The sequence below is a fragment of the Centrocercus urophasianus genome, unplaced genomic scaffold (assembly GCF_019232065.1).
Source record: "Centrocercus urophasianus isolate 14NV4802_14NV808 unplaced genomic scaffold, USGS_Curo_1.0 seq_14, whole genome shotgun sequence".
Classification (NCBI taxonomy): Eukaryota; Metazoa; Chordata; class Aves; order Galliformes; family Phasianidae; genus Centrocercus; species Centrocercus urophasianus.
The window spans coordinates 20,472,188-20,496,910 of NW_024884586.1; the positions used below are offsets into that span (position 1 = coordinate 20,472,188).

Here is a 24,723-nt window from a genome sequence, read left to right on the forward strand (position 1 = left end):
CAACCCAAGCCACTCTAAAATTCTATGATTTAATTACTGAGCAGGTAGGTCCCAGCACAGGGCAGCATAACAACATTCAAGAGCAAAGAAGGGCAAGTTCATGGCCAACAATGGCAAAATCAGATAAGAAAGATTTGTATAGCTTTTTAATTATGACACCATTTTACCTGACAGCTCTTCAGTTTGTGACAGCAAAGCTATAGAAAGGAACAATTATCCCATAAACATCAGTAAGCTGAAGTTCCTCTCTCCAAAGAAAACTAAATGAACGGCAGTTAGGCGACAGTGCAACAGCATCACAGCAAGGTTCAATGTGTGAAGAATAAAATAGCTCTACTGTGGTGAAGTAAAAAATTCAAATTAAAGGAAAAGCCACTCACCTATAACTAAGTCCCTGGCTGACAGCAGGAGCAATGGGTTGGTGAAAGCCATTCCATACAACTTGAATCTCGTTGTAGATATGTTTCTGCTGCCATAATCCAACAGCCAAATAAGACCACAACATAAACAGAAATATACAGGCCTACTATAGGCTATGATACGATTATGACCCTGTTTAAAAAACAAAAAATATTTCACGATTAGAAGAAAACCTATTTTGTGTTCAACCTGTTACAGTTTCAGAATCAAAATTATTTTTTGCTCATTGACTACTCCTACAGTGTGTTGTCACCTCATTTTTTTCATAAAATCCTTAAAATATTGTCTTGCAGGGATGGTTTTTGTGGCTTTGATCTATATAATGAGTATACAAATACACAGACTCAGTTATTTTTACATTTTTTCTCACCTGAATTTCCAAGTTTTCACAACACTAAATGTCAGAAAAACTCTGCTGAAGCTTCATAAGCAAGAGAATAATATTTTGACTAAAAAGCAATTGATGTTTATTACTCAGATACTGCTCCTGCTAAAAATGAAAGCATTTCTGTACCCATTAAAATACAAACTTACTGCCTAAAATAATATGAATGATGTGCTTCAGAGGAATAAAGCTTTACAGTGTCTTGTTTAGGATGTTACAAAAGTATTTTGTCCTGGCAAGCTAGAAGATGCTCAATAAAATATAAACATTGTTCAACATTACCACATTAACACTTTCATGCTCAAATTAAAACTCACTAGAGTACTGCATACTCAGCCTAAGAGAGTTGGCAAATAGTCTGTGAGCACGCTAATACAATTGAATGATCTACAAGGCTAGAACAGCATATTTGCAAAGCTTTGCTACTTCATTCTAGAACAAATCAAAATGCTAAAAATATTTTTCTCTGTTACTGCTGGAATGCTAAAGATTCATTCAATAACTTATCCTTATACTGTTCTACAGCACAAGTTGCCTTGAAACTGTAGAGGAACTCTTTATAAGCGACTGTAGTGACAGGACAAAAGGGAATGGTTTAAACTTAAATAGAGAAGATTTAGGTTAGATGCTGGGAGGAAATTTTTTACTCAAAGTGGTGAAACACTGGCAATGGCTGCCCAGAGAAACTATGGATGCCTCATCCCCGAAGGTATTCAAAGCCAAGTTGGATGGGGCTCTAGGCAACCTGATGTAGAAGTGGAAGGTGCTCCTGCCCGTGTCAGGGAATTGGAATTAGACATTCCAACAAATTAACAGCCAGCAGCGTGCTCTTGCAGCCTGGAAGGCCATCAGTAACCTGGGCTGCATCAGAAGAGGAGTGGCAAGTAGGGAGAGGGAGGTGATGGTCCTCCTGTACTCTGCCCTTGTAAGGCCCTGTCTGCTGTGTCCAAGCCTGGGGGCTACAGTACAGGAAGGATGCAAAGCCATTGGAGCAGGTCTAGGGGAGGGCTACAAAGATAAATGAAGGGCTGGAGCACCCCTATCAAGAAAGGCTGAGGGAGCTGGGATTGTTTGGTTTGGAGAAGACCCCTGCGAGACCTCACTGCAGCCTTACAGTACTTAAAAGGAGCTTACAACCAAGACGGGAACTAGCTTTTAACACTGCCTGATAATCTGTCTGACAGGACAGAGCAGAGTGGCTTTAAATGTAGGGGAGATTTAGGTTAGATACTATTAAGAAATTTTTCCCTCAGAGGGTGGTTAGACACTGGAACAGGCTGTCCAGAGAATCTGTGGAAGCCCCATTCCTGGAAGCATACAAGGCCAGGTTGGATAGGACACTGGGCAGCCTCATATGGTGGTTGGCAATCTTGCCCATGACAAGGGTCTCAGGTCTCCTCCAACCTAAACCATTCTATGATTTTATGATTCTTAGTCCCCTCCATCCCAAACCATTCCATGATTCTATGATAAAAGAGAAAGGACAGGATTTGCTAAAAACAAAAAGCATGGAGAGGAAAAAAAATATAGCATAAATTCCCTTATCACATACTAAGAGAATATAAGCCTCTTGTACCTTATGAGAAGTCATATAAGAAAAATGGCATAACATCAAGAAGATCAATTCTTTGTGGAAATTTTACATCTGCAGGGTTAATAGAGGTATATGCCTATGACTTACATGTCGAGGGGAAGAAGAATCTGGTTGAACACTCTGAAACCAAAAAGAGGGAAGTTATCCACTCTACAGTAAGTACATTTTACTCCTCTCTTCCCATCCCTTTCTCTTTTCCACCTTAATAGTTCTATCACAAAGAAAGAATCTTTCTTAATTTCAGTATTCCTTACGTACCATTAACACTTGCCTGATAAAAATGTCTAACAAAAACTAACTCAACTGATTAAAAACATGTTTAGAAGCAATTGCATAATATGAAAGCATTAAGGTACATCAGCTTAAAAAGAAGAAACATACAAAATCACATTTAGTTTGTGGGTTTCTTTTTAAGCAGTATGATTTTGTTTCTCTTTCAGAAAACAAAAAGTGAGAGCGCAACAAATAAAGGACTGTTTAACAAACATGCAGAACTATTCCAGTGAAATGATCTTCCATAACCATCTATCAAACTCTCCACTAAGGTGAATTTTGCTTATTTATTTTTAAAAACAATAAACACGTACTTTTTCTTTAGCTCCAAATAGCCTGCAACATCCAATCTAAATTATTTCTACTGTTTACACAAATGAAGATAGAAATTGAAATACCTTCAACAGTGAGTACTGACAACTGGCTATAACCAGGCAGAACTGGAAGACCCAGATATCCTTGAAAAAGCCCTCAATAAGAAGTACAGAGCCCAGAAATGCAACTAGAATTGCTAGGATGACAGCTAACACATTTTCAAGGATCTCACGATTCCTGTATGAGAGGGGGGGAAAAAAAAAGTATTAAAAGCTAACTGTGTTTAGAAAAAGGTGGAAGAGAACAGCAAAGGTCAGAAGTTAACAACAGATATGCTGTTGGCAGCAAAGTAGTTAAGAATTGTGTAAATTATTTTAGTACTCTTAGCAAAGATAAGAGCTGCCGGAATAACCAGCAATAGCAATTAGTTTCTTATGAAATCATCCTCTATAAGGCCACACTACTGTACTGAATACTTCAAGAAAGGTCATTACCAAAGTGTGAATACTTGATACGTTCCCAAAGCTGGTAACTGGAGGTTGATGTTTATTTTATGCCACTAAGTAAATGGAGCAGGGACAACAGGTTACAGCATTACATGACTCTTTGGAAGAACGCTTTGGGACATCATGTACATTGGCTACTTGCTGAAACAATTACACATACACACAGGTTCTAATACCCGTCTGTTTGTTCATTGAGAAGCTTACTTTCTAGCATTAAAAACAGATCAAACAATGAGAGATTTGTTGCTTAAGATATCATTCTCACACTAACACAAAGTGAGAGAGAGGGCTTCTTCTAGCATTCTTGAAGAAATAAAAAGTAGCTTTTGCTATTTTAGAAACAAAAGATTATTTTGGTATTATTATTTCATCTTTCACAGTATAGTAAAAGCATTCCTAACAGGAATCCTTCCATTTTTTCATCTTTAATTACTGAAGTCTAGTAATATACAAGGACCTCACCTATCAAATAAAGCCAGAAGAGTTAATCTATCAAAATTTATGCTAATCCAAAGCTTAGGCAGTATCCAAAAACGATAGTACTGCTTGACTTTTTGAGCTGCTTCCTCTTGAGGTTGCAAGTGGTCCTGAAGGTCAGGGCTCAGGTCAATATCTTGCTGCTCCAGTAGATCTGTATCTATGGTTAGCAGCCTGTTCAACCTGATCTGGGGAAGAGAAAGCTAAAAGAAAGTCAGTATTAACAGAAGTTCCTTCTTATGTATCACCGCATTCTATTGAATGCTGCCTTGAAAAAAAACAAAAAGCACTATAATTATTTAGTTTCAGTTTTAAGAAATTAGATTTTAAACTGATCTGTGACGTTTACTTACTTTTTCTGCCCTTACTATGGTAAATGAAGAGCACTAGCAGCAGTAACAGTTCCCATTCAATACAACTGTGGCATTTTAGCATATGCCTCACTTCAAAGTACATATGTACTAGGCACATTATCCCACTTACTCTGAAAACTTCGAATTTGAAGACTAGTAAACTGATACATGAGCAGTAATAATGCATATAAGAACAATACAAAGTTCTGAGTTAAAACAAATTATAGACCATTTCTTATAGTCAACTAATCTGCATGCACATCCATGCTGAATGGTTGGTTTTGCATGACAAAGCCACATGTACAGCCATCAGTGGTCAAATTCATTGCATTCAGATTATACTGAGAGACATACAAAAAAACTTCAACCCTAACCTGTCCAGTACTGCTTATGATTGACTCTAGTTGCTCAGTATTCTGCATTCTGTTACTTTAGAATTTTCTTCAGTTCACAGTAGTACTAGCATCTAAGGAGAATACTCAAAGCTAAAAAAACCCACCATTATGCACTTACATACTGTTTAACTCAGTTTTTACATTAACAGGCCAAGAAATTCCTTAATGCACTGACTTTTACGAATTCTACAATTAAAATATCACTTAATGAATAAGTTAACGATTGTTAAGGCAAAAAAATAAAATACTCAAGTCATACTTAAAGTGCTGACATTATACAGTTATATATTACAATTAAAAACTCATTTTTGTAGCTTTTTTAAAATTCCTTACAGTATCAGTACACAGTAACTATCCTCAGCCAGCTACTCCTTCCTAGAAAGATACTAAAAAGAACTAACAAAGGAGGAACATCCACTTTCTAAAGGAATTTAAAAGCTCATTTCAGATGAGCTGTGTTAGAAAGCAGGTGCTTCTGCAGTTTTTTGAAGTTCTGATCTCTTAAAAGGTAGAATCAATTTAATGTATCATTTCTCACATTAGTAATCAGTCAATGTTCCCCCTTTGGATATGTGGGCTCAGCTTTTACATATATAGTTAATTTGCCTTATACAAAAGCATCCCCACACATATCCTCAGTGGAACCACATTGGCAGTTACATGTCAGGGGCTGGAAATTAAACAAAGTTCTAGTAGGCACTAAATGAAGATCGCATTCCTGATCAAAAGCATGGTTGGGTAGATTGAGGTTGCTCATTCTTTTCTCAAGTGTGAAAACAAAATGTATTCTTCTCCCTTGATTAGGTTAGCAGAAACTTAATATATTTCACTTCATCTTCCTAGCTTAAGAATTATGATCTTAGGGATTTTGACCATCTGCAGTGTTTTTGTATAGAAACTGAAGCAGTAGAGTTCAGAATTATAAGCACAGATACATGTAGACTTGACAACAACATAAAAGAGGTCAGAAAACTATGGAATTCCAAATCCACTTGCAGTATGAAAAAGCTTCTGCATTTCTCCATTCACTCTTTCCACTGCAATTAAACTTCATACAGCAGATTCCACTGAAAAATGTCTAAACTCCATTCAGGGAAACTGCTAACATTCCCTTTGTTCAGAACACAAACAAGATTTCTTCTTTCTGCCACAGTATAGTTTTGCAGTGGAAAGAAGTGCAGCTTTGTTCACATCATCCAGTAATCTCTGGACAACGTATCTCAGAATATCCCAAACAAGGACAGAGATTTAGATTCTAATTACCATGCTTTAGATCAGTGGAAAAATTTATGTTTACATTTTAAACTGCTACCCAAAAAGATGAATTTGTATGTATATTCAATGACAGCTGAATAGTACCAGTTTATCTTCACTGAAACTCTAGTAAAAAACCTTCTTAAAACGGACAACCACTGCATACTGATGATTAATCAGATAAATAGAACTGTCAAGTCTTCTGATTTTTTGCATGCTTTAAAAATAAATAAGACAAACTTACTAGATCATGTGGGTAAAAGTGAACTGAGGTAGAACTCGATACGTGAGAGTCCGTGTCACTATAAGAACAGGGGGAAAGACTTCATATTATAAAACTACATTTGATTCCAAAAGGCCACTAATTTACTACTGTCCTAAATTAATTCTGACCACTTGCAAATTTTAGCTAAATGTCGTCCTCTAGATTTTTCTTTAGATCACATATTTAAAATACATGTATCCACTATAAAGGCCTAGTGAATAACCAGGAAAGCAAAAAAACTTTGATAAGGGCCTTGCATACTGCACTAAGTATCTGTAGTACATCAGGATCACTCTTCACCCTTACACTTGGTTTAACTTTCCCAACACATGATTTGACCAGGCAGCCCATAAGTTCTCTACATAGATTACAATGATGAAAATTACTCCTTTAAAAAAACAAAACAAAACAAAAAAAAATCCACAAAGATATTTTATAATCTGCTAACTACTGATGTGTAAACACACAACACTAAGTCAGTGAGGTGTCTCCTGGGTGTTCACGATTTGTTAACTGAACACTGTTTTTACCAAGTCCCAAAACTGACAAAAGTAGTACACATTGAAATATACTGACTTAAGTTGTTTCAGAAAAAATGCAAACTTTAAGCAAAACTTAAACCTCTGCCATAAAGAGTAAAATTACTTCACAATTTCCATTTGTTAGTGAGGAAGAGAAACTTCTTGCTGTAAAAGAGTCCATATCCAACCACTGCACTCCCCCCCCCCATAATTTTGTATAGCATTTGGCTGTGTTTTTCATGTAAATTCCACAGCTGTAAGACTAGTATCAAACTTACATAAATTCCCTTCAGTTCCTTGCTTTAAAATAAAAGTAAACATTTCTTAATATTTTATTTCACTGAAACTATCATCCTGATAATCGATTATTTCGATTTGACCAGTTTGTTCCTTTCATTAGCATGTACAGCTTCACAACAGCAGCCACCAGCAAAGCCATTGCATCTGGAACATGCAAGCAATATATGCAGGCATTGATAGCTTTGTGCAAGGAATACAGAACTTTTTCTTCAAAGTTCAACCCTACAAGAAGCACTTGCACACTTTCACGAGAAAGATTTGAAGATGGAAGCTTTGAAATCCATTACTCCATAAATCCAAAAGCTATTTCACCTACACATGGTAGGTTTTTAAACATTCAGCATGATGTAACAGGTTTAGAGCAGTTCCATGTAGGGAAGCGGATTTAAAGGCCAAGGTTTTGGTTTGTTTTTCCTTTCTTCTGCCTCCTGTCTCTTCAGAGAAAGGAAGCGTATCTTTCCAACAGCAAATGAACTTTCCAGTATGTAGCTGCCTTTTTCCATTGTAAATAATTTTATTTTTTTTAAACTGTAGGCACGTTAATACTTTCCTATATTGTTTCATGCCACCTATGAACTTGAGAACAAACTTATCAGTTTACATTTGCTTCACAATTGGAAGTTCATTTTTAAATAAGTTAATAGCTATAATAATTAATAGCTTCCTACTTCCCCCAAACGTGAGTTAAATTCTATAAAGGAAGACTCCCAGTTAAGCCAATCAAAAAAGCATTTGTCAAGTTCTCAGTTTGGACATTTATCACTTAAACCAGTATTAATCTTTGTTTTCCAAAATTTGCTAAAATGGGTAAGATTATGCACATAATTACTGTCTCTTAAAAATCACTGAAGTTTCAAGAGTAAAAATGTACAGAGAATATTTTATATAGACTTTTTTTTGTAGTTCGTAATAAACAACCTTTTAAAATTAAAATAAAAGATTTTGTTGTAGTAAGACAAGAATCACCACTCTTGACTGGCCTTCACACACACCAGATGTTAGATGCTCTTCTTGCAGCTGGCTCAAAGTTCACAAGTGACATGTCGCAGCCCCCTGTCTCGTAGAGCGTAGAACTGAACTTACCTATAAAAAAAAGTTAAGAAGAGGTCAAGAATTCATGATATTTCATGCTACTGTCACTAGATTTCTATACATCAGCTAGTTATTAAGATCAATTTAGATATTTAATTTTTTTTATCAGTGTCAGAATAAAAGATGTGGTAACACGTGTCACCAGTACAGACAAGATACTAGTTATTTAGTCTTCTTTCATATGACATATATACAGTAAACAGCAATAAAGAACTAAATTAAGAGTTAATATTTACAAGATGTCACCATTAATGCAACAAAAGCACAGTGTGAGCTTCCTGCACCCCCCCAACCCTTAGAGAATAACCAGGCAAACTTCTTGCAATAACAAACTTCTTCAATTCTTTCCTCCCAGTCTCAGGAGAACAATCAGTAAATCATTCATCAACACAGAGGAATCATGCTATGGCAGAGATTCCTCAAGTGTTCAAACTAAAATTCTTTTGAGAGGTACGTGTCTACTATTTGAAAAGAAACACAAAGGGTAAATAAAGTAATCAGAGATGCTTCGTTAGTTAGATCTCTAAAAAAAAGTAAAAAAAGAAATGGAAAGCAGAGATCTGTTCCACAAAACAGAAGTGAACACTTCAGCGTAAGATCAAAGACTGCAACCTACCATCTGAGATAAACTATTACTGTTAAAGGAGTTACAGCAACTCCAAGTTACCTCAAGACATTGTTCATTCAAAAAGTTTCAATACCAACCCTATTTCTAAATACACAATTTACAAAGAAGCTGACTGAGATTCCAACTCAGATGGTAAGTTACCTTGCTCACAATATGATGTTTTTACAGCACCCTTCTCTCCACAACAATTTGATCAGAGAGATAAGGACTGTAATTTCCCCAGGTCAGTTTAATATACTTCTGCTCAGAACGCAGGAAGCTGATTCTGAAGTTGTAATCATCTCATACAGCCCTGCCAACTTCTCCATTTCTCCTAGCTCAAAGTCTTTTACTTAACTCATGATGCAAGAGCATGCAATATTTTAAGAACATATTTTAATCAGCTAAAAATAAAAAATAAAAAAACAACAACCTACTATGGTACGTTTGAAGCAAAAGTCTGTGTAAACCTCTCAGCTGCACATCCTGAAGCCCTATCTCCTGATGATACAGGAAAACAAGTAGCCACAGGAGAAACACCTAACAAGCTAAGAGCTTCCAATACCTTCACAAGGCTCTCTCCCCACAGCAGAGGGGCACCCCCAGACACATAAGGCAGACTTGCTGAGAAAGAAGATTCCATTCTGACACAGCAGCTACATGGTTCAGTAGTTGTCTACAGAATGCATCAGAACACAGTAACGCAACAGCTCTCCCTCAATATTTAATTACATCTACTACAGATATTTGTAAAGAAACATGAGCAAAAGATTCACTTCTTAAAGTCATTTTGGTTGTGGGTTTTTTTTGAATTTTTTTTTGGTTATCGTTTTTGTTCAAGTGACTTCTTTAATTAGTTAAGACCTTAATGAAGTGATTTAGTTAAGTATCCCCTTGTTTTTAATGCTTAATGTAGTGAATGTTTACTGACGAAGTTTTAAATTCAAGCTGGTAGGAGGCATTAGGTACCTCCTTCCCCACAACCAATAGCTGCAGTGACATAGGGGTTTTCTGAACTGCGACAGTAAAAAAAATTTCAACAGCAAACATGAAGATAGTAGATAAAGTACTACAGATTGCTCTCAGGACAAAATCATGCATAAACCACGTTAGAGAAAAAGTATTTCAACCAACCAGTCTTTAAAAGAAACAATGATGTCTGGATTACCTTACATTCTTCATGTCTTTGCACAAGCTACTGAACTGAGAGCCAGTAAATTTATTAACTACAATAATGTGATGCTAGATCAGATAAACAAGAATATACTACAAGATACAGCTTCCCATTCCTTTAGGCTGAGATACTACATCAGATAAATTTGTTCGAAAGACGTTTCCTGCACTGGGTTATACATACCAAATGCAAAGGACTTCAAAACTTGAGAAAATTTAGCATAAAAACCTTCACATAATGAAGCATCTACTGTTCCCTCACACCCAATTCATCTGAGATTATCAACGGTTACTGCTTTTGTACTGCTGATATAAGTAGGGAGTGGCTGCAGGAGCATAAAACAAACCTGGTAAGTAGAGATATAGCAGATGATTTCAACAGACAAACAAAAAGCTTAATTCCAATCATTTGCATGTAAACTGCAAAACCTCTGCTTTTGCTACACCTGCAATTCATCCCTCTACTGAAGTAGATTTCCTAATGGAAGTCAAGAAAAGCGTGGCTTCTCAATGAAACAAAGCTGCTCTTTAAAGTTAAACACGCAGAAACCAACAAAGATCCTCCAGAAAAAAAAGGAACGAATTCACTAAAAGCAAAAAAATATTACAGATCTGTTCAGTGCAGCTGAGGAAGCAAACCATAAGGCATGGCTGCAGACCCCAGGAGCTCCAAGTCCCAGCAGTTGTGCGAGACACAGCAGTCTCCTCACAGCACTCTAGAGAGGGATCCCAATGCTCCTAACGCCCAGCACACATGGATACACCCAGCCTCTGGGAGTCACCCGAGTGATTTTCTTTCCCTCCTATTCCTAGCTCTCTTACAGTTGTCTTAAATATTTTTGATAGCATCACAACGAAGCACCATTAAGTTTCCTCTTCTAAGGACAGTAGTATATCACATAGTATTAGTATTATCAAGTTGTGAACAAGCCAGACAAAGCCTTATTTTAAAACTATAGAAATTCAGCCAACATTTGTACACTAAATAGAAATGCTTGTAACTTTTCACCTAACTTCATCTCAAAAGAGGGCTTCAGATTCTTCACTGTACTCTACCAGGAGCACATCATGAAAATAATAAACTGAAGTTACTGATACTCCGACAACTCCAAAATACATCAGCGTTATGGCATGAAGGGGAGAAAAGGTGAACATGCTTCCTTTGAAACAAACTGTTTCAGAGCACAAAAGTATCTCATCGCTGAGTCCAAAGACAGCCACATAAAGGTTCACATATTGTACAGACTGATGTTCCCACAGATAAGGGAATCAATGAAAGCAACAGAACAATGAGCTTAAATAGATTGAACCTGGAAGACAAGTGGCTCAGCATCTGCCTAAAGCAGTAGACTGATGTTTTTCTTCAGTCATATTATTTTCAGCATATTTCTTAATTTTCCATCCAATAAATACTTCTGCTTCAAACCTTCCACACTAGTTCTGAAAGATGCTAACAGCTTTTGCACATGTCAAAGTCTACATCGTTGTTAGAATTATTACAGTACTTGGTAAGTAGTAGGTAAGTACATTTCTTTAAATCCTATTCAAGACAACAAACAAAGCTATCAAAAATTTGATTATTCTATAGCAAGGAATTCTCATTTACCAACGTCAGTATTTACCTTCAGCAGCAGTATTAAAACTTAGAAGTTTTCAGTTTGGACACTTTAAAGGTGTTCAATTTTTAGTTTATATGACATTTATCAAAAGCGTAACTTATCCATTATATGCACAATTCCACAACTACAAGAGGCACATTTTCTACAGGAACAGAGGGAAATGAGTTTGTCTTCTACTCATACCTTTGAAAACGTCTACTTATATATATAAAAAGCACTGAGAAACTGACTGATCAGCACAGATATCTACTTTTAAAGGCAGTATGGGAAGTTCCAGTCTTCAACACCACCATGTAATTGCCTTTAAAAAACAAAATCCTTCAATAAATCTGAGATATTGTTGCTCACACAAGCGATAAAAACTAGAAGAGGCAAATGTTGCAGTACAGCTGCATCGTAAAGCTCCAGGTGATTACTTCCTAAGAAAATAAGACAACCACCTATGTGAGGACAATAGGCTGTTATTTCACCCTACATTCAGACACCAGACATCTGTTCTAGTAGCTTAGTACTTGGAGTCTGAACTACTTCACAAATTCTAATAGCCTCCAAAGCAAGAACTCAAAAATAACACCCATTACCTACACACTGAAGAACATTTATGAGAGTAGAAGGCATTAGCACTGCCATACTATGCTCTGAAGATGATCATTCATTTCAGTCGTGGCGTCCATTTTGCAGTCTGTTGTATTCACATTGTGTTAATCATCCCTGCAATCATTCCAAAGTTTTTTTTGTCTTTCATTCCTCATTTATAAAATCATATAAAATCCTTATTTATAAATCATTCCTGATTTATTTCTTTTCACTGCTCCATGGTAAGTTTCTTTCTCCACCCTTTCAAATTCCTTTCCCCTCATCATTCAGGAAGCAACAACATAACGTGTAAAAGTCTTTCTACTTGGAATCTGGAAGACCACAAATAATGCTTCAAAGCTTCCCTTGCCTTATTCAGCACAATGCTCAGCAACTGTTAAGAACGTATAGTCATCATGAGACTGGATATAGACTACTTATAACCCATTAAGATCCATCCTTCACAGAATATATCACCAAAATCAAATTAATTAATCTTTGAAACAAATGAACAAAAAATGTGTCATTTTGAGAGCTAAAGCTTCATATCAGCACACATACAGAAAAAAAAATATGCAGAAGCACATACTGCATTTGTGCACTAGAAAAAAGTTTTTAAATGCAAACAACCTGATTGATCGTCTTCCAGATGAGCTGGAAAATGCTAACAATTTCAGTAAGAAAAGAAATTATTGCGCACACTGTGTTGACATATGTGCATTATACATCTTCTTATTTGCTCCATTTGGCACTTTTACTATTTTTAACAGTGATTAATATCACCAAAAAAAGAAAAAAACAAACAAGCAAACCAACCACAGAACAAGCTACTACCTCCCTTCTTCCTCCAGCATACTCTCTCTGAAATAACAACAGGATCATCTCCCTTCTTGTCAAGCCTGACGAACGAATCGCAAATGTGAAAGCCTGCTCCATTTTATCAGCTATTCTGCTCTAATAAAAGAACACCCACCATACAAAATGCTTTAAGAACAGGCATTAGTTCATAATGCGGATTTTTTTTTAAAGCCTGCTGTAAAAACGAAATCATTTGATTTTTAAGAATAAGAACAGATTTTTTGCTATAATAGCTTTCACAAAGAAGTTTCTAAACAGATGCTTGAAGCTCCAAAACAAACAAATCTGAGATGTAATAAGGATTCATTCAACTGAACAGATCCTAACAGTTTTCTGCTTCACAACAGCAATGTCTTGCTCCATAATATTGTACACACAGAACTTTAGAAATTTGTATAGCTAAACTTATCTGAAGACAGCAAATGTATTCCATTCCAAGTGCAGCAAAAGTGACTGCTAAGAGAGCCTAAATGCAATGCTGAATCTACTTCAATTTTCACTAAATCACAATAAACGTAACTCTTAAATAATTCAAATTGAAGAACAGTACATAAAACTCTGAATTCTATAAAACTTGATTGGTGTGGGCAATATCTATCAAATACAACACCAGTAGCTTAAAGAACAGGTCTTAACACTAACTTTGAATAGATATGACCACAGTAATCCCTGAATTTCAGTTACATCCCAATGACCATTTCAAACAAAAAAGTCTCCAAATTAAGTAGCTAAAAGAACTTGTAGCTTTATGTGATAAGCTTTCACAGTTTAGAGATTCATACTTTTAAGCATTGATTTTTCTATCTAGAAACTACCAGAATCTAAAACAAGAACATAAGTATCACATAAGAAGACTGTATAATTTGACATATCTGTAGTATCATTCTATAACTGCATTTCAGAGAATATCAGAATTGTTTTCTTTTTTGCTTATAGTTATTTTTTCTTATATTGTTGCTAGTAGGTAGAGAAGAATAGCGACTTGCTAACTGAACTCTTATTTAAAGGGGAAAAGCCCAACAATGCTCGAAATCTTCCCCATGATGCGACAAATCAATTATCTTTTATAGCAAGGTTACAGCAAGATCTGTAACAAGTGTTCTTAAGCACTGTTCTAATCCAACCTTCACTTCTGTGTTATCACAACTGGTAGCTATTTAAAATACCATCACTAACAATCAGCAGCCCTAAACACGGATATCGTAGCAATCTGAGCAGGAATTCCATGCTAACACTGAAGTCATCACCAGTTCAGGCCACGAACAGATAACTGCAAAGATCCAGGCCAAGAATTTTTCCCTACCTTTCTCCACATTACTGTGTCACAGGAGATCAGTCACTTACTATAACCATCTGAACTTCCTTCTCCTTAGCAATTTTATTAACTTCAGAGAAGCTGATAAGCAGTGAGAAATATTACATTAAACAGACCAAGAAGAACTGAGGAGCACCATAAGTCTTCAAAAGCGATGGCAACTGAAACAAGAAGATCCATATTTTCTTCACGGCTCAATCTCCTACTTTTAAGCACAAATTAAAACTACCCTCCTTGATGTGAGGGTTTCTTTTCAAAGAACAACTATGCGAAGCTCTTCTGAAAGATCAAGTGTTCCTAGTGATCACAATAGGTATCTTTTAAGGAATCTGAAGTTCCCCCAAACTTACTAACAATCCCACCCTGATTCTCTTTGACAATGCAAGGATACCCACATTACATGTGCTATATAGTTCAAATACAAAGATCTCACGTTACTGCTACTTATGCATCCTTAGAATGCTTCCCACTTGGAACAAATGTTTCCAAATTTGTTAGACAAAGTGTCTGGAAACGAGACAATGAAAGGCTGGGCATTTACCAGCAATATTCCCTTCTAAGAAATGTACCTACAAGATCCAGAAACAAAGTTAAAGTTAACTGTTTTTCACTGCATTATTACCAATATAGCTGCTGTATTAAAACTTCCATGTCACCAAGGTTACATAAGGCCTGCATACCAAGTCCATCGTGCAAACTGCTACCGCCTACAGCAGATGCAGTGGCATGTGATGCTTCTAAGTGGACACTCCCATTTCTCACCAGCAAGGAGGTGCTAGCGCTGAGCACAGCTGCCTGGGAGGGGGAGCGGGACTGCACTTTGGCCTGGGAGGACTGCTGGCCTTGCTGACCATCTTGAAGGCTACGAGAAAACACGGATGGGGGAGACATTACCGGGAAGGAAAGGAAATGGCTAAAGTGAAGAAAAACAAGACTTAAAAAAAAAAAAAAGGGAAAAGGTAAAATTACAGCATTCAGAAGCCATTTGTTAGGGTTAAGGTAACCCGTGAGTTATGTACAACAACTTGCTTGGACACTAATGTTACACTAGAACATACAAAGACACAGGTCCCACTCAAGCTTTTGGGAGCACTGCTCTTAGGGCCCAGCTGGGGAAATGCTATTCTTACTAGTTTTAATTTGTGGGTGTGAAAATAAGTTACTGGTGGTTAGTTTAACTGTATCCTGTGATCTCTCTCCTGTACAATAGAGGCTGTGACATTCTTCTCTCAAGTTAGATTGCTCATGGAGATATGACTTCAATTGTTCTGCTTTTGTTGTCAAAACATCACCATCTTCCTTGCTATTACTCTGCAGTCTTCCTACAAAATGTCTTTAAGATTAATTAGAAATCAGACATTGGCAACATACCTTGTGGATAACCACATTTGAACCAGTAGAACCAGAATTTTTATGGGGAGTACCTCTAACAAGTTATTAATTGGCAAAAGTTTTAGGACTATTTTAAAGTTATTTTGATAGCACGGCCCTGACAATGATTTTGTTGCTTAGTACTCCTTATCACAACAAAATTCTTCTAAACCCAGAGATAGAAATTAATTCTTCAGAGAAGTGTGTAAGTTTAAAGCTATCAGCAGACAACATCTGAAAATGTTAGTCTTCTTCATAATCTTCTCAATGCAAAACTATTTTAAGAAGCTGTTTAACAAATATTAACAATATTTTTAAAGCAGTTAAACATTAAATGTGGCAATGTCTCCAAATACAAGTGTCACACGCATTAGAGCCGTGCTGTAAAATTGGTGGTTTTATTATCCTTATTTTATATATTTAGAGAAGTTATGTCAGTCATTAGCTGGAGGACGCTTCTTCAGATTAAGAAATCATCTTTTTATCAAAATAAAAAACAAAATTATATTACAAGTTTGTTAAAACAAAAATTCTTTATCTTCTGTCTTAGAGCATTCTCTTTTGAAATACAGTCTCGACCACCTATTGCTTTTAACATTTCACTACACACAGTGTGATGCTACAGTTGGCAAGTGAGATAACTATAAGACCTTACTAAGAGTTGAGGGTGTCTGTCTGATGCAGCTGTGTGTATTTTCTACAACAACTGATTTTGCTTTTCCTTAGAACATCACTGCAAAATATGAAAGTGACTATAAGACCAGGTGTTAAGAACAGATCATGCAAAATATAACAGACATGCACGCAGTTGACGAGGTTAAAAACTGCAACCTGTACTCTAACATATCAGAATCTGAAGCTTTATTCAGTGCTCTACTGTTTCAGACAAGGCTACATGGCAACAGAAGCCCTAAGAAAGCTCACAAACTTGCCAGCTGTCACTGTCTCACTTAAGTATTATCAGCAACACCAAAATAATGCTGTCTTTCCATTTAATAGTAGCTAGGTAGCAAAAGATACACAAGGTGTCCTTTCAGAGGTTATCCACACCTGTCACAGTAAAAACAAAGCAAAATATTGGTAATAACAGACTGCATTCAAGAAACTGTTACTCTCTATTTAATAAAACTATTCTTAAAATTTTGCTTGAGACTGTCACTTACATTCACTTATCAGATGCACATGCATATACATCATCAGCTACATAGGATGCAAATCCATAAATATGTTTGAAGCAGTCAAAACACTGTCAATGCTTAGGCAGGATAAAAGGAGAGTAAGCTGTTTTATTTTTGTTGTTTCTTTCCTGCTTCCCTTTTGTTATTTCCTGGTTACTTAAGTAAACAAAAAGAAAATACACTTGCATCTAATTTAGCTTAAAAGGTGCAAAATTTACTAGACCAGGTTTTATTTGTCTTCTGCTGCCAATCGTGATGGCATTATAGACCTATCTTCTACTTGACATTCCCCAAAATGAACAACTAGATGCAACTCAGACTCTGTGGAGCCATCTCCATGACATCTGATTTGACATCATAGTTTGGAGATCAGGTGATTAAATTTTTTTCTGTAAAGAATGGAGAAAAGTAACATCAGGGCCACTAGAAATGAGTAAATCTAATGTTGTTATAAGTTAATGTAGGAAGTCATATTGATTAGCAGTATTAGGAACTAGACAGAAGTGGCTCACCACAAGTACATATGGGTATATGTGTAGTTGCTGTGGTAAGGAAAGGATTTTGGTGGTAACCAGCCAAAAATGTATGTCCTTGTTATGTTACTGGAAGAAATAAAAATCACACAAAAATGAAGTTACCCATATAAAAGAAAATCAGACTACTGATCTAGAAATTAGAAATAATCTGTAACTGTAATAAATACAAATTTTCAGATACAGTCTGCGGTTCAAATGGAATTTATGTCAAACAGATTAGTAAGCACTTGGGTGCTCAGCTGGCCTAAAACAATTTAGCTCCAAACCAAAGGACAGTCATTCAGCTGCACAAACATCACTGTGCAAAGTAACCTCTCTCAGGTAAGGAGCTCTAATTACTCCACACAACTTTCTACTGATCAGTAGATAAAACAGCACCGCCCACAAAAAAAAACCAGCAGGAGAAATGGAACATAAGAGTAGAACAGCAATGACCTAATAGGAAGTTTAAATATCCCTCACTAAGAAAGTAATGCACTATGTTTTGTTCAGCAAGACTAGAAATGTAACAAATTTATCTGAAATCATACAATGAACTTCTGCCACATCCTGTACTACCCAATTCAATTTGCAATGCAGAAGAAGTCAAGCCCTCATTTGTTAGGTTTTAGGCACTGTTCTAGCCATTCTCTTTCACAAGGAAAACCTAAAAATTCAGTAAATTCAGCCTCTGGCTATTTCAGTTGCACTATAAAAGTCACCAATATTCCTCCCCAACCCATTTTCCATTTATTTTCTTTTTATCTGCTCACTTTCTACAGTATTTTACAACTAAAAAAATCCACACAAATATTCCTAGAACACAAAAATAGACTGGTCCTAGTGCTACAAGTTAGTTTAGGATACACAGTAGTATTATATATAGTATATATGGTATAGGATATGTAGTAATATTATTAAGAATGTGAAGGAATAACGACTATGTGCTGTATACGTATCATGTTAATGGGAAGAATTACTTTTATGGGTAAATGCTCCTTACACTATAGGCAGTGTTATTCTTGCCAGATTCTGCAACACTTGAGGCAATCAGAGAACCAAAAGATTTAAAAAGTGGAAGATTTAAAATCATCCTGAGATCACCATTTCCACTATTCGAGGTCACAGGCCGAGCAAGGAGTTGCTGTATGTAACACACCACTGGGTTCAGCACTGCTATTAAATGGGCTAGTGACAGATTGCCATGATGTACATATATATACACTGTAAGCACTGCTGAGGCATGCAGTGTCACACAGTTAAATTTCATATATGGAGCAACACTGCGTTTGGTAACAAAGGCACTGTTATTACTTTAATGTTACTCTTTTCCTGGAAAGTTACAGGGTGTTCACACTATAGTTTACCTTTATTTTAGATTTGGATCCGTTGCGTATATTATTTAATTCTTCAAGATGTTGAAGAATTGTTGTTGTTGTTTAAGTGCTTCTCTCTCATTATCCACATAAATGAAAAGTGACTACAAAGATACTAGACCCTAACGCTTACTTTCTTAAAGGAAAGAGAAAAGCAAAATTGAGTCAGGTAAATAATATTTTCTTGGGTCTTTTTTCTTGCTTTAAAGTTTCTGAAGTTTTTGACAAAAAAAACATGGAGTCTGTTAGCATTAGTTCACTTCATTATTTATCTAAAATTAACTGTAACATGTTAGAGACTGGCTACCCTGAAAATTTTGAAAATAGTGCCACATATACATGCACAATTCAACAAGCCCACAGTGACATGCAGTGACAGCTTGAGGAGGTTATGGCGGGGAAGGAAGTAAAAAATGCCTTTCTGGCAACACTGGTGGGTGTGAGGAGAAGTGGTCTGCTGCATGCATGCTAAATACGGTGGAACATTTAGATACCCTACCTGAGGGGTGATCCGATGAGCAATGTAGGAGGGGTAGGGTTACTCCCTGCATTGTGCCGGCGTCGTACTGCCTGACGCCTAAATGTGCTGCGTTCACGTCGAAATGTGACAGTCTCCTCGCTGGCTTGTGCTGCTGCATCAAGACAGACTTCAGGTCAAAGAAGAACCCATCCTATTTATGTACAAAGTAACTTAAGACTCCTTTCTTCCCCCTGACCCTCCCCAAATTAACGAATTCCACTTGCAACAGAAAAGTGGCTCATGCGCTGACCGTTCAAATAAACTGCTGCAAGACAGGAGCACCGAACAACTATTAGTACAGATCCAGGGAGGGAAAGCAGAAGGGAGCGAGGGGAGGTCAGGGAAGGGCTGCATGTTTGTGTGAGGTTCTTCTAAGTGCAGCTAGCTCCATTTTTTCCCCAAATTGAAACAACCAAGTTTCAAAAGTATCAGATATTTCATCTCTTACGTTTACAGACAGAAGAAAGCCTATTCTCAGTTTCCCCCATTTAACAGATCACAGTAAGAGAACCCCCAAGGAAGCCTAGTAATTCTCTCACTCCTCACTACAAAATTCTCTTCTTAATTCTATCAACTTCTACGAAACAAGAAGAGCTGAGTTTTACTTTATCACATCCCTTCAGGGGACACTTTCACAATACAGTGTTGTTTTTTTTCCTTTTTTTTTTTTTTTTTCCCCTCATAAGCATGAATAAATGCACGTTGCCCTCTTTACAGTAGTTATCCTATGACTTGGAAAAGCTGGCACAGAAGAATAAGGTTTTGCTTTTTCAACTTCTCCCTCCACCCCCACTTCCCCTCCAAGAGTCTGGTCCACCTACAAAGCAGCACTGTGAAACAAAAGTTCATAGGTACGCAAGACGGTCAGGCAATTACCCCTTTGGTTTTGGCTTTTGCAAATTCTCCCTTCCCTAAACCCACTTATACTCCTTAAGTTTCAGTCTAAAGAGAATCATTTTTGCAATTTCAGACTTCACAGCATGCCTACAAACTGAGTATCCCTCCTGAGCCAAAGATGACCCTTAGCCTAACCAATTAGAATGAGGAGCACTAGAGAGCTCTGATAGGTCACAAAGAAAACTGGCTTAGGCAGGAAAGTGGAAGGAAAAAAAAACTTCCTACAAAAATCAACGCAAAGGAAAAATTAAAATCTTGAAGGGGAAAAAAATAATAATAAAAAAATACATATATGAATTACAGCCTGGTAGACAAGAAGCCTGTTACAGGACTGAGAAAAATCAAGGATTACGTCAAGCAAAAACAAAGGAAAACACTGCTGGAGCAAGATTTGTTATGGAGAGGCAGCAGAAAGACTGCAGGCAGAACAGCCCCGGTTCTCTTCAGCCCTCCAAGTTAAAACATTCTGTCATTACCTTTTCCAAAGTTACTAGAAAAGGATGTAGCACTAGTCTACAGAGTAGCAACCTACCACTGCCATGTGCTACTGCCACAGCTCTGACAATACAGAAGGCTCGAAAAAAGAGCCCACTTACAAACCACAGGTTAAACAAATACTGTACATGAAACTTCAACCTATAATTTGCTCTAGCAGCTAAAATGCTACATAAAGAAATTATTTTAAGACCAATCTTAAAGTTACAAGCATTTCATTGTCAAAATATTTAGAAAATCCTTAATTCAACTGTTTCTGTTATTTTTAAGAAAACCATGAGGTGAAAGCGAGCAACCCCACACCTCCACAATCAGTCTTTTGTTGTAAGCATGAATAGGTGATAACCGCTTTTAAGCATATTTCAGCAAGGATTCAGTTAAAACATAAATCATTAACCTTTATGCTTCATTTTAATGCACAGTTTAATTTCTTCAATTTCTGACTCTTACATTTATGAGGACAAGTGAAACACCAGACAAGACAGCAGGAATTCTGAGTTTTCTTTATGATGGACTCAGTTAAAGCACAAGAGATCAAAAATCAGGCACGAATTTCAGACACCAGTGTGTAAATCTCAGCTTTTCCAGTGCATACATCAGCATGCACAACTCACACATGCACCCAAAATACAGTTTCTATCGACTTCAGATGCAAAAGCAACACCATGCATTTCTACAAATCAGTTAAGCAACACAGAATAAAGAACAGCAATTGATCTTAACTGATGTGTAAACATCTTAGCTACCATTAAGATAGTGACAGCCTCTATTTACATTTTAATTATCACTTGCACTTATGTGGCAAAAGCATTCAACTTCAATTCTTCTTAACACATCTGTTTTTATTCTGATATTCCTTCCTCAGCAAACACATCAGCTTCTGCAGCAATTCGAACCTAGCTTATAGAAACACTAGAGGTCCTTCCTACACAGCTCTGATCTACCAGTGAAGCAAGTTTACTTCCTGAACAGACAGAGGTGATCTCTTGGGGTAGGGAGAAACAAGGAAAAAAAGAAAAAATTAAATATAAATGAAAGATTTGAAAACAAACAAACAAACAAAAAAAAACCATCCACAATCTAAATTCCTATCTACTTCCAGATGAAATCTAAACATGCATAGGCAAATAACTCCGGCATTCACTAGGTTTTCTGTCATTTCATTAAGCTTTAAGATAAGTAGGTTTCGGTGTAGCATTCTACATAATCTGCCAAGGGATCTTGGATTTATCTTAAAAGTTCTGGTCAGTACACATACGTTCCTCCTGAATGCAGCTTGTGCCATTCCAGATCACTGAGCAAGTCTATTCGCTGCTTTGAAAAGACAGCAGAGCTTTTCAGCCAAGGAGCCGTGAGTCTCCTAACATTACACAAGAGCTCAAGCTACATGTTGAAACCATGGCTTAAAAATTGAAAAAAAACCCAGTTGTTCAGAAAGGATTATCATTTGTTTGAAGTGTGGAGAGCCACTAAAATAACCAAACAGCTTTTGGGGGTTAAAAACAAACAACAAAAAAACACCTCACAAAGCAATACAGGATCTAAAAAACAGGTACGGAAACTACGTTAATATGCATTATTTGTAGTTCTACTTGTCTTTAAAGAAGAGATGCAGTATAGCTACTCCTGATTTTACAAGTAGCAGGATGAATATCCTCCAACAGCCACTACTATGCTGTAAGACCTATTTAATCAGGGGGAAATTGTTTTAATATAAGCAAGCTTCCTGCAATATTTATAAAGTAATACGTTTTGATGTTTATATAAAAAAACTAAAGAAAATATCTCAGTAGGACAGTAGCTTTTCTAAACACACCTTTAGTCTAGAGCTCACACTTCAATGCTGTGACTCACAGTCCTTTATCCCAGATTCCAAGAAAACGAGATCTAACATACACATGAATGTAGAAAATTCTGATCCAACAGAGAGAGATAACACAGACCGTGTGTCTTCAGTTTTGTGCGTGGCTGGTTGTTTTTTTTTTTTTTTGTTTTGTTTTTTTAAATCAGTCATGACAAGCCTTCCAGTTTACAGAATGTTTGTTTCAAAGTTTTTTATTTCCCTGCTTTTTCTTCTCATTTGTGTTGGAACACCACACTTTACTAAAGTCAAGAAATTTACACTTAAATTTCTTCTGCATGACACCACATGCATTTGAGCCTCAAACATTAACCACTCTCAAGATCAGGAAAAAAAAAAAAAAAAAAAAAAAAACAAACAGACCAGATTTGAAGTTTAAAGTGCACATGAGAAATGCAAACCTACTTCCCACAGATGCACAAAATAAGAAGTAAAAGTCTACGGACAACTTCATAGCAAATTAAACCCTTCTAAACTTACTGCCAAATAAAATCTCTCAAATTTCAAAGAGAAAAAATTGTTTTGACTTGTGTTGTTAACAACTGTGTATCTGCACACATATTCATTAAAATTAATGTTTTCCCTTCTTTTCATTCTTTCATTTCCATTCTGATTGGAAGAGGGCCAAACCATCATTTATTAAGTCATAAGGACATCACTTCCTCAGTATGCATTTGGAATTACATCTTCCCAATAAAAAGCTCAGATGTATTCTTAGAGAAAACTCTAGAATGACAGCTTACAATGGCACCACTCTTGGAACACCAGAGCACAGCCTGAACGATCCCCTCTTCGTGGGCTATGACTTCCTAGAATTTCTCTTTTTACAGTATGTAAAACAAATTGCATGTCAATTTCTAATTCCTCAGTTTTAAAAAGAAAAACAGACATAAGGACTTGCCTTTACACTTCAACGCACAATTAGCTTTAACAAAAGATTAATGTTTTCTTTTACAGGAAAACATTTATGCAGACAAACCAAAAAAGACATTTATGTCATCCTGCACTTATCTATCACTTCTTCTGATCTAAGCTTTAAGATTGAAAATCATGAAGCTTGAGATTGGAAAGAAGGAAAATAAACAAAAATTCCCAAGCTTTACTACATCAATGAGGCTCACTTCATTTTGGCTAAGCTAAAATGCTAAACCTAGCATCTGATTTTTTCTAATGAATTCTGACATATAGACAAATTCTTGTCATGTAAGAAGATTCCTGGGAAGACATGACACAGAGGCAGTGATGTGAAAAACCATAGAATTCAACAGATAAAAATTGCAAAATTGTCTCATTAGAAAGCAAAGACAAAAAAAAAACAAGCAACAACAAAAACAATCAACTACAAAATAGAAATAATATCCCTCACTTTTCTCAAAAGAAGAAGGTCCTGAAGACTAAACTGTTTTGAAAATTAATCCATGAGGCATAGTTAGACTTGTGTACAAAACACAACATCTGGACACTCCATTTCTCACCATCAAACTGGAAGCTGTGCCCTTTTTCAACCACTGGTAATGACCAACCTCACAAACACTCAGTCAATGCTGACATCAGAAGTTTAGAGCTCACGCACTCACACTGTCAATGAAATCTGTCTTCCAACCTTGAACAAATTTTGCTAAATAGCTGAAGTTTTGTCCTTCTGTATCTAGCATCTCATTTGTGTTGGGAATGTAAGAAAAGCCATACTTCTCTTCAGAAGATATACAGAAAGTTGAGAGAGAATAAAACAGTCTGTGACAGTCAGCAGCAGTAACAGCTTGATTTCCCACATAAGCATTCATTACTTTATGTTTTTTCTTCCATAAAGTTTATTCTCATGTACCTTAACACTACTTCAAAAACTTAAGAAGGAAGGAATGAGTTCAGTCTATATCTCCAATATAGCATTATTAGTCACTGTGGATTACACACCATTATTAGACCAAAAATTCCAAGAATTTGAGAATTACTTGAGATGGAAGGGAGCCTTTAAAGGCCATCTAGCCCAACTCCCCTGCAATGAACAAGGACTCCTACAGCAAGATTAGGGTGCTCAGAGCCTCTCCAGCCTGACCTTGGCTCCATGGACAGGGCAGTGCTTCACCACCCTTCTCATAAGAAACTTCTTCTCTATATCCAACCTAAATCTCTTACAGTTTGAAAACATTTCTCCTTGTCCTACCACAACAGACCCTGGTAAAGACTCTGCCCCTTTCCTTTTTATAGTCCC

At 36.5% G+C, this 24,723-nt stretch overlaps 1 protein-coding gene across 7 annotated transcripts in view; it reads right to left on the minus strand.

Annotated features, from left to right (window-relative positions):
- The window catches only part of PCNX1 (pecanex 1), an 82,624-nt gene that overhangs the window by 29,004 nt on the left and 28,897 nt on the right, over nucleotides 1-24,723 (minus strand). For 2 of the 7 annotated variants that reach the window (XM_042814042.1, XM_042814036.1), the window contains 8 exons: nucleotides 19,238-19,370; nucleotides 14,979-15,160; nucleotides 8,051-8,141; nucleotides 6,217-6,274; nucleotides 3,956-4,173; nucleotides 3,071-3,224; nucleotides 2,487-2,519; nucleotides 381-552 (listed from right to left, as the gene is read on the minus strand). In XM_042814042.1, the coding sequence (XP_042669976.1) occupies nucleotides 381-552; nucleotides 2,487-2,519; nucleotides 3,071-3,224; nucleotides 3,956-4,173; nucleotides 6,217-6,274; nucleotides 8,051-8,141; nucleotides 14,979-15,160; nucleotides 19,238-19,370 (1,041 nt within the window). The remainder of the gene's footprint in view (nucleotides 1-380; nucleotides 553-2,486; nucleotides 2,520-3,070; nucleotides 3,225-3,955; nucleotides 4,174-6,216; nucleotides 6,275-8,050; nucleotides 8,142-14,978; nucleotides 15,161-19,237; nucleotides 19,371-24,723) is intronic. The other 5 variants (XM_042814038.1, XM_042814037.1, XM_042814040.1 and 2 more) reach the window with 5 other exon arrangements.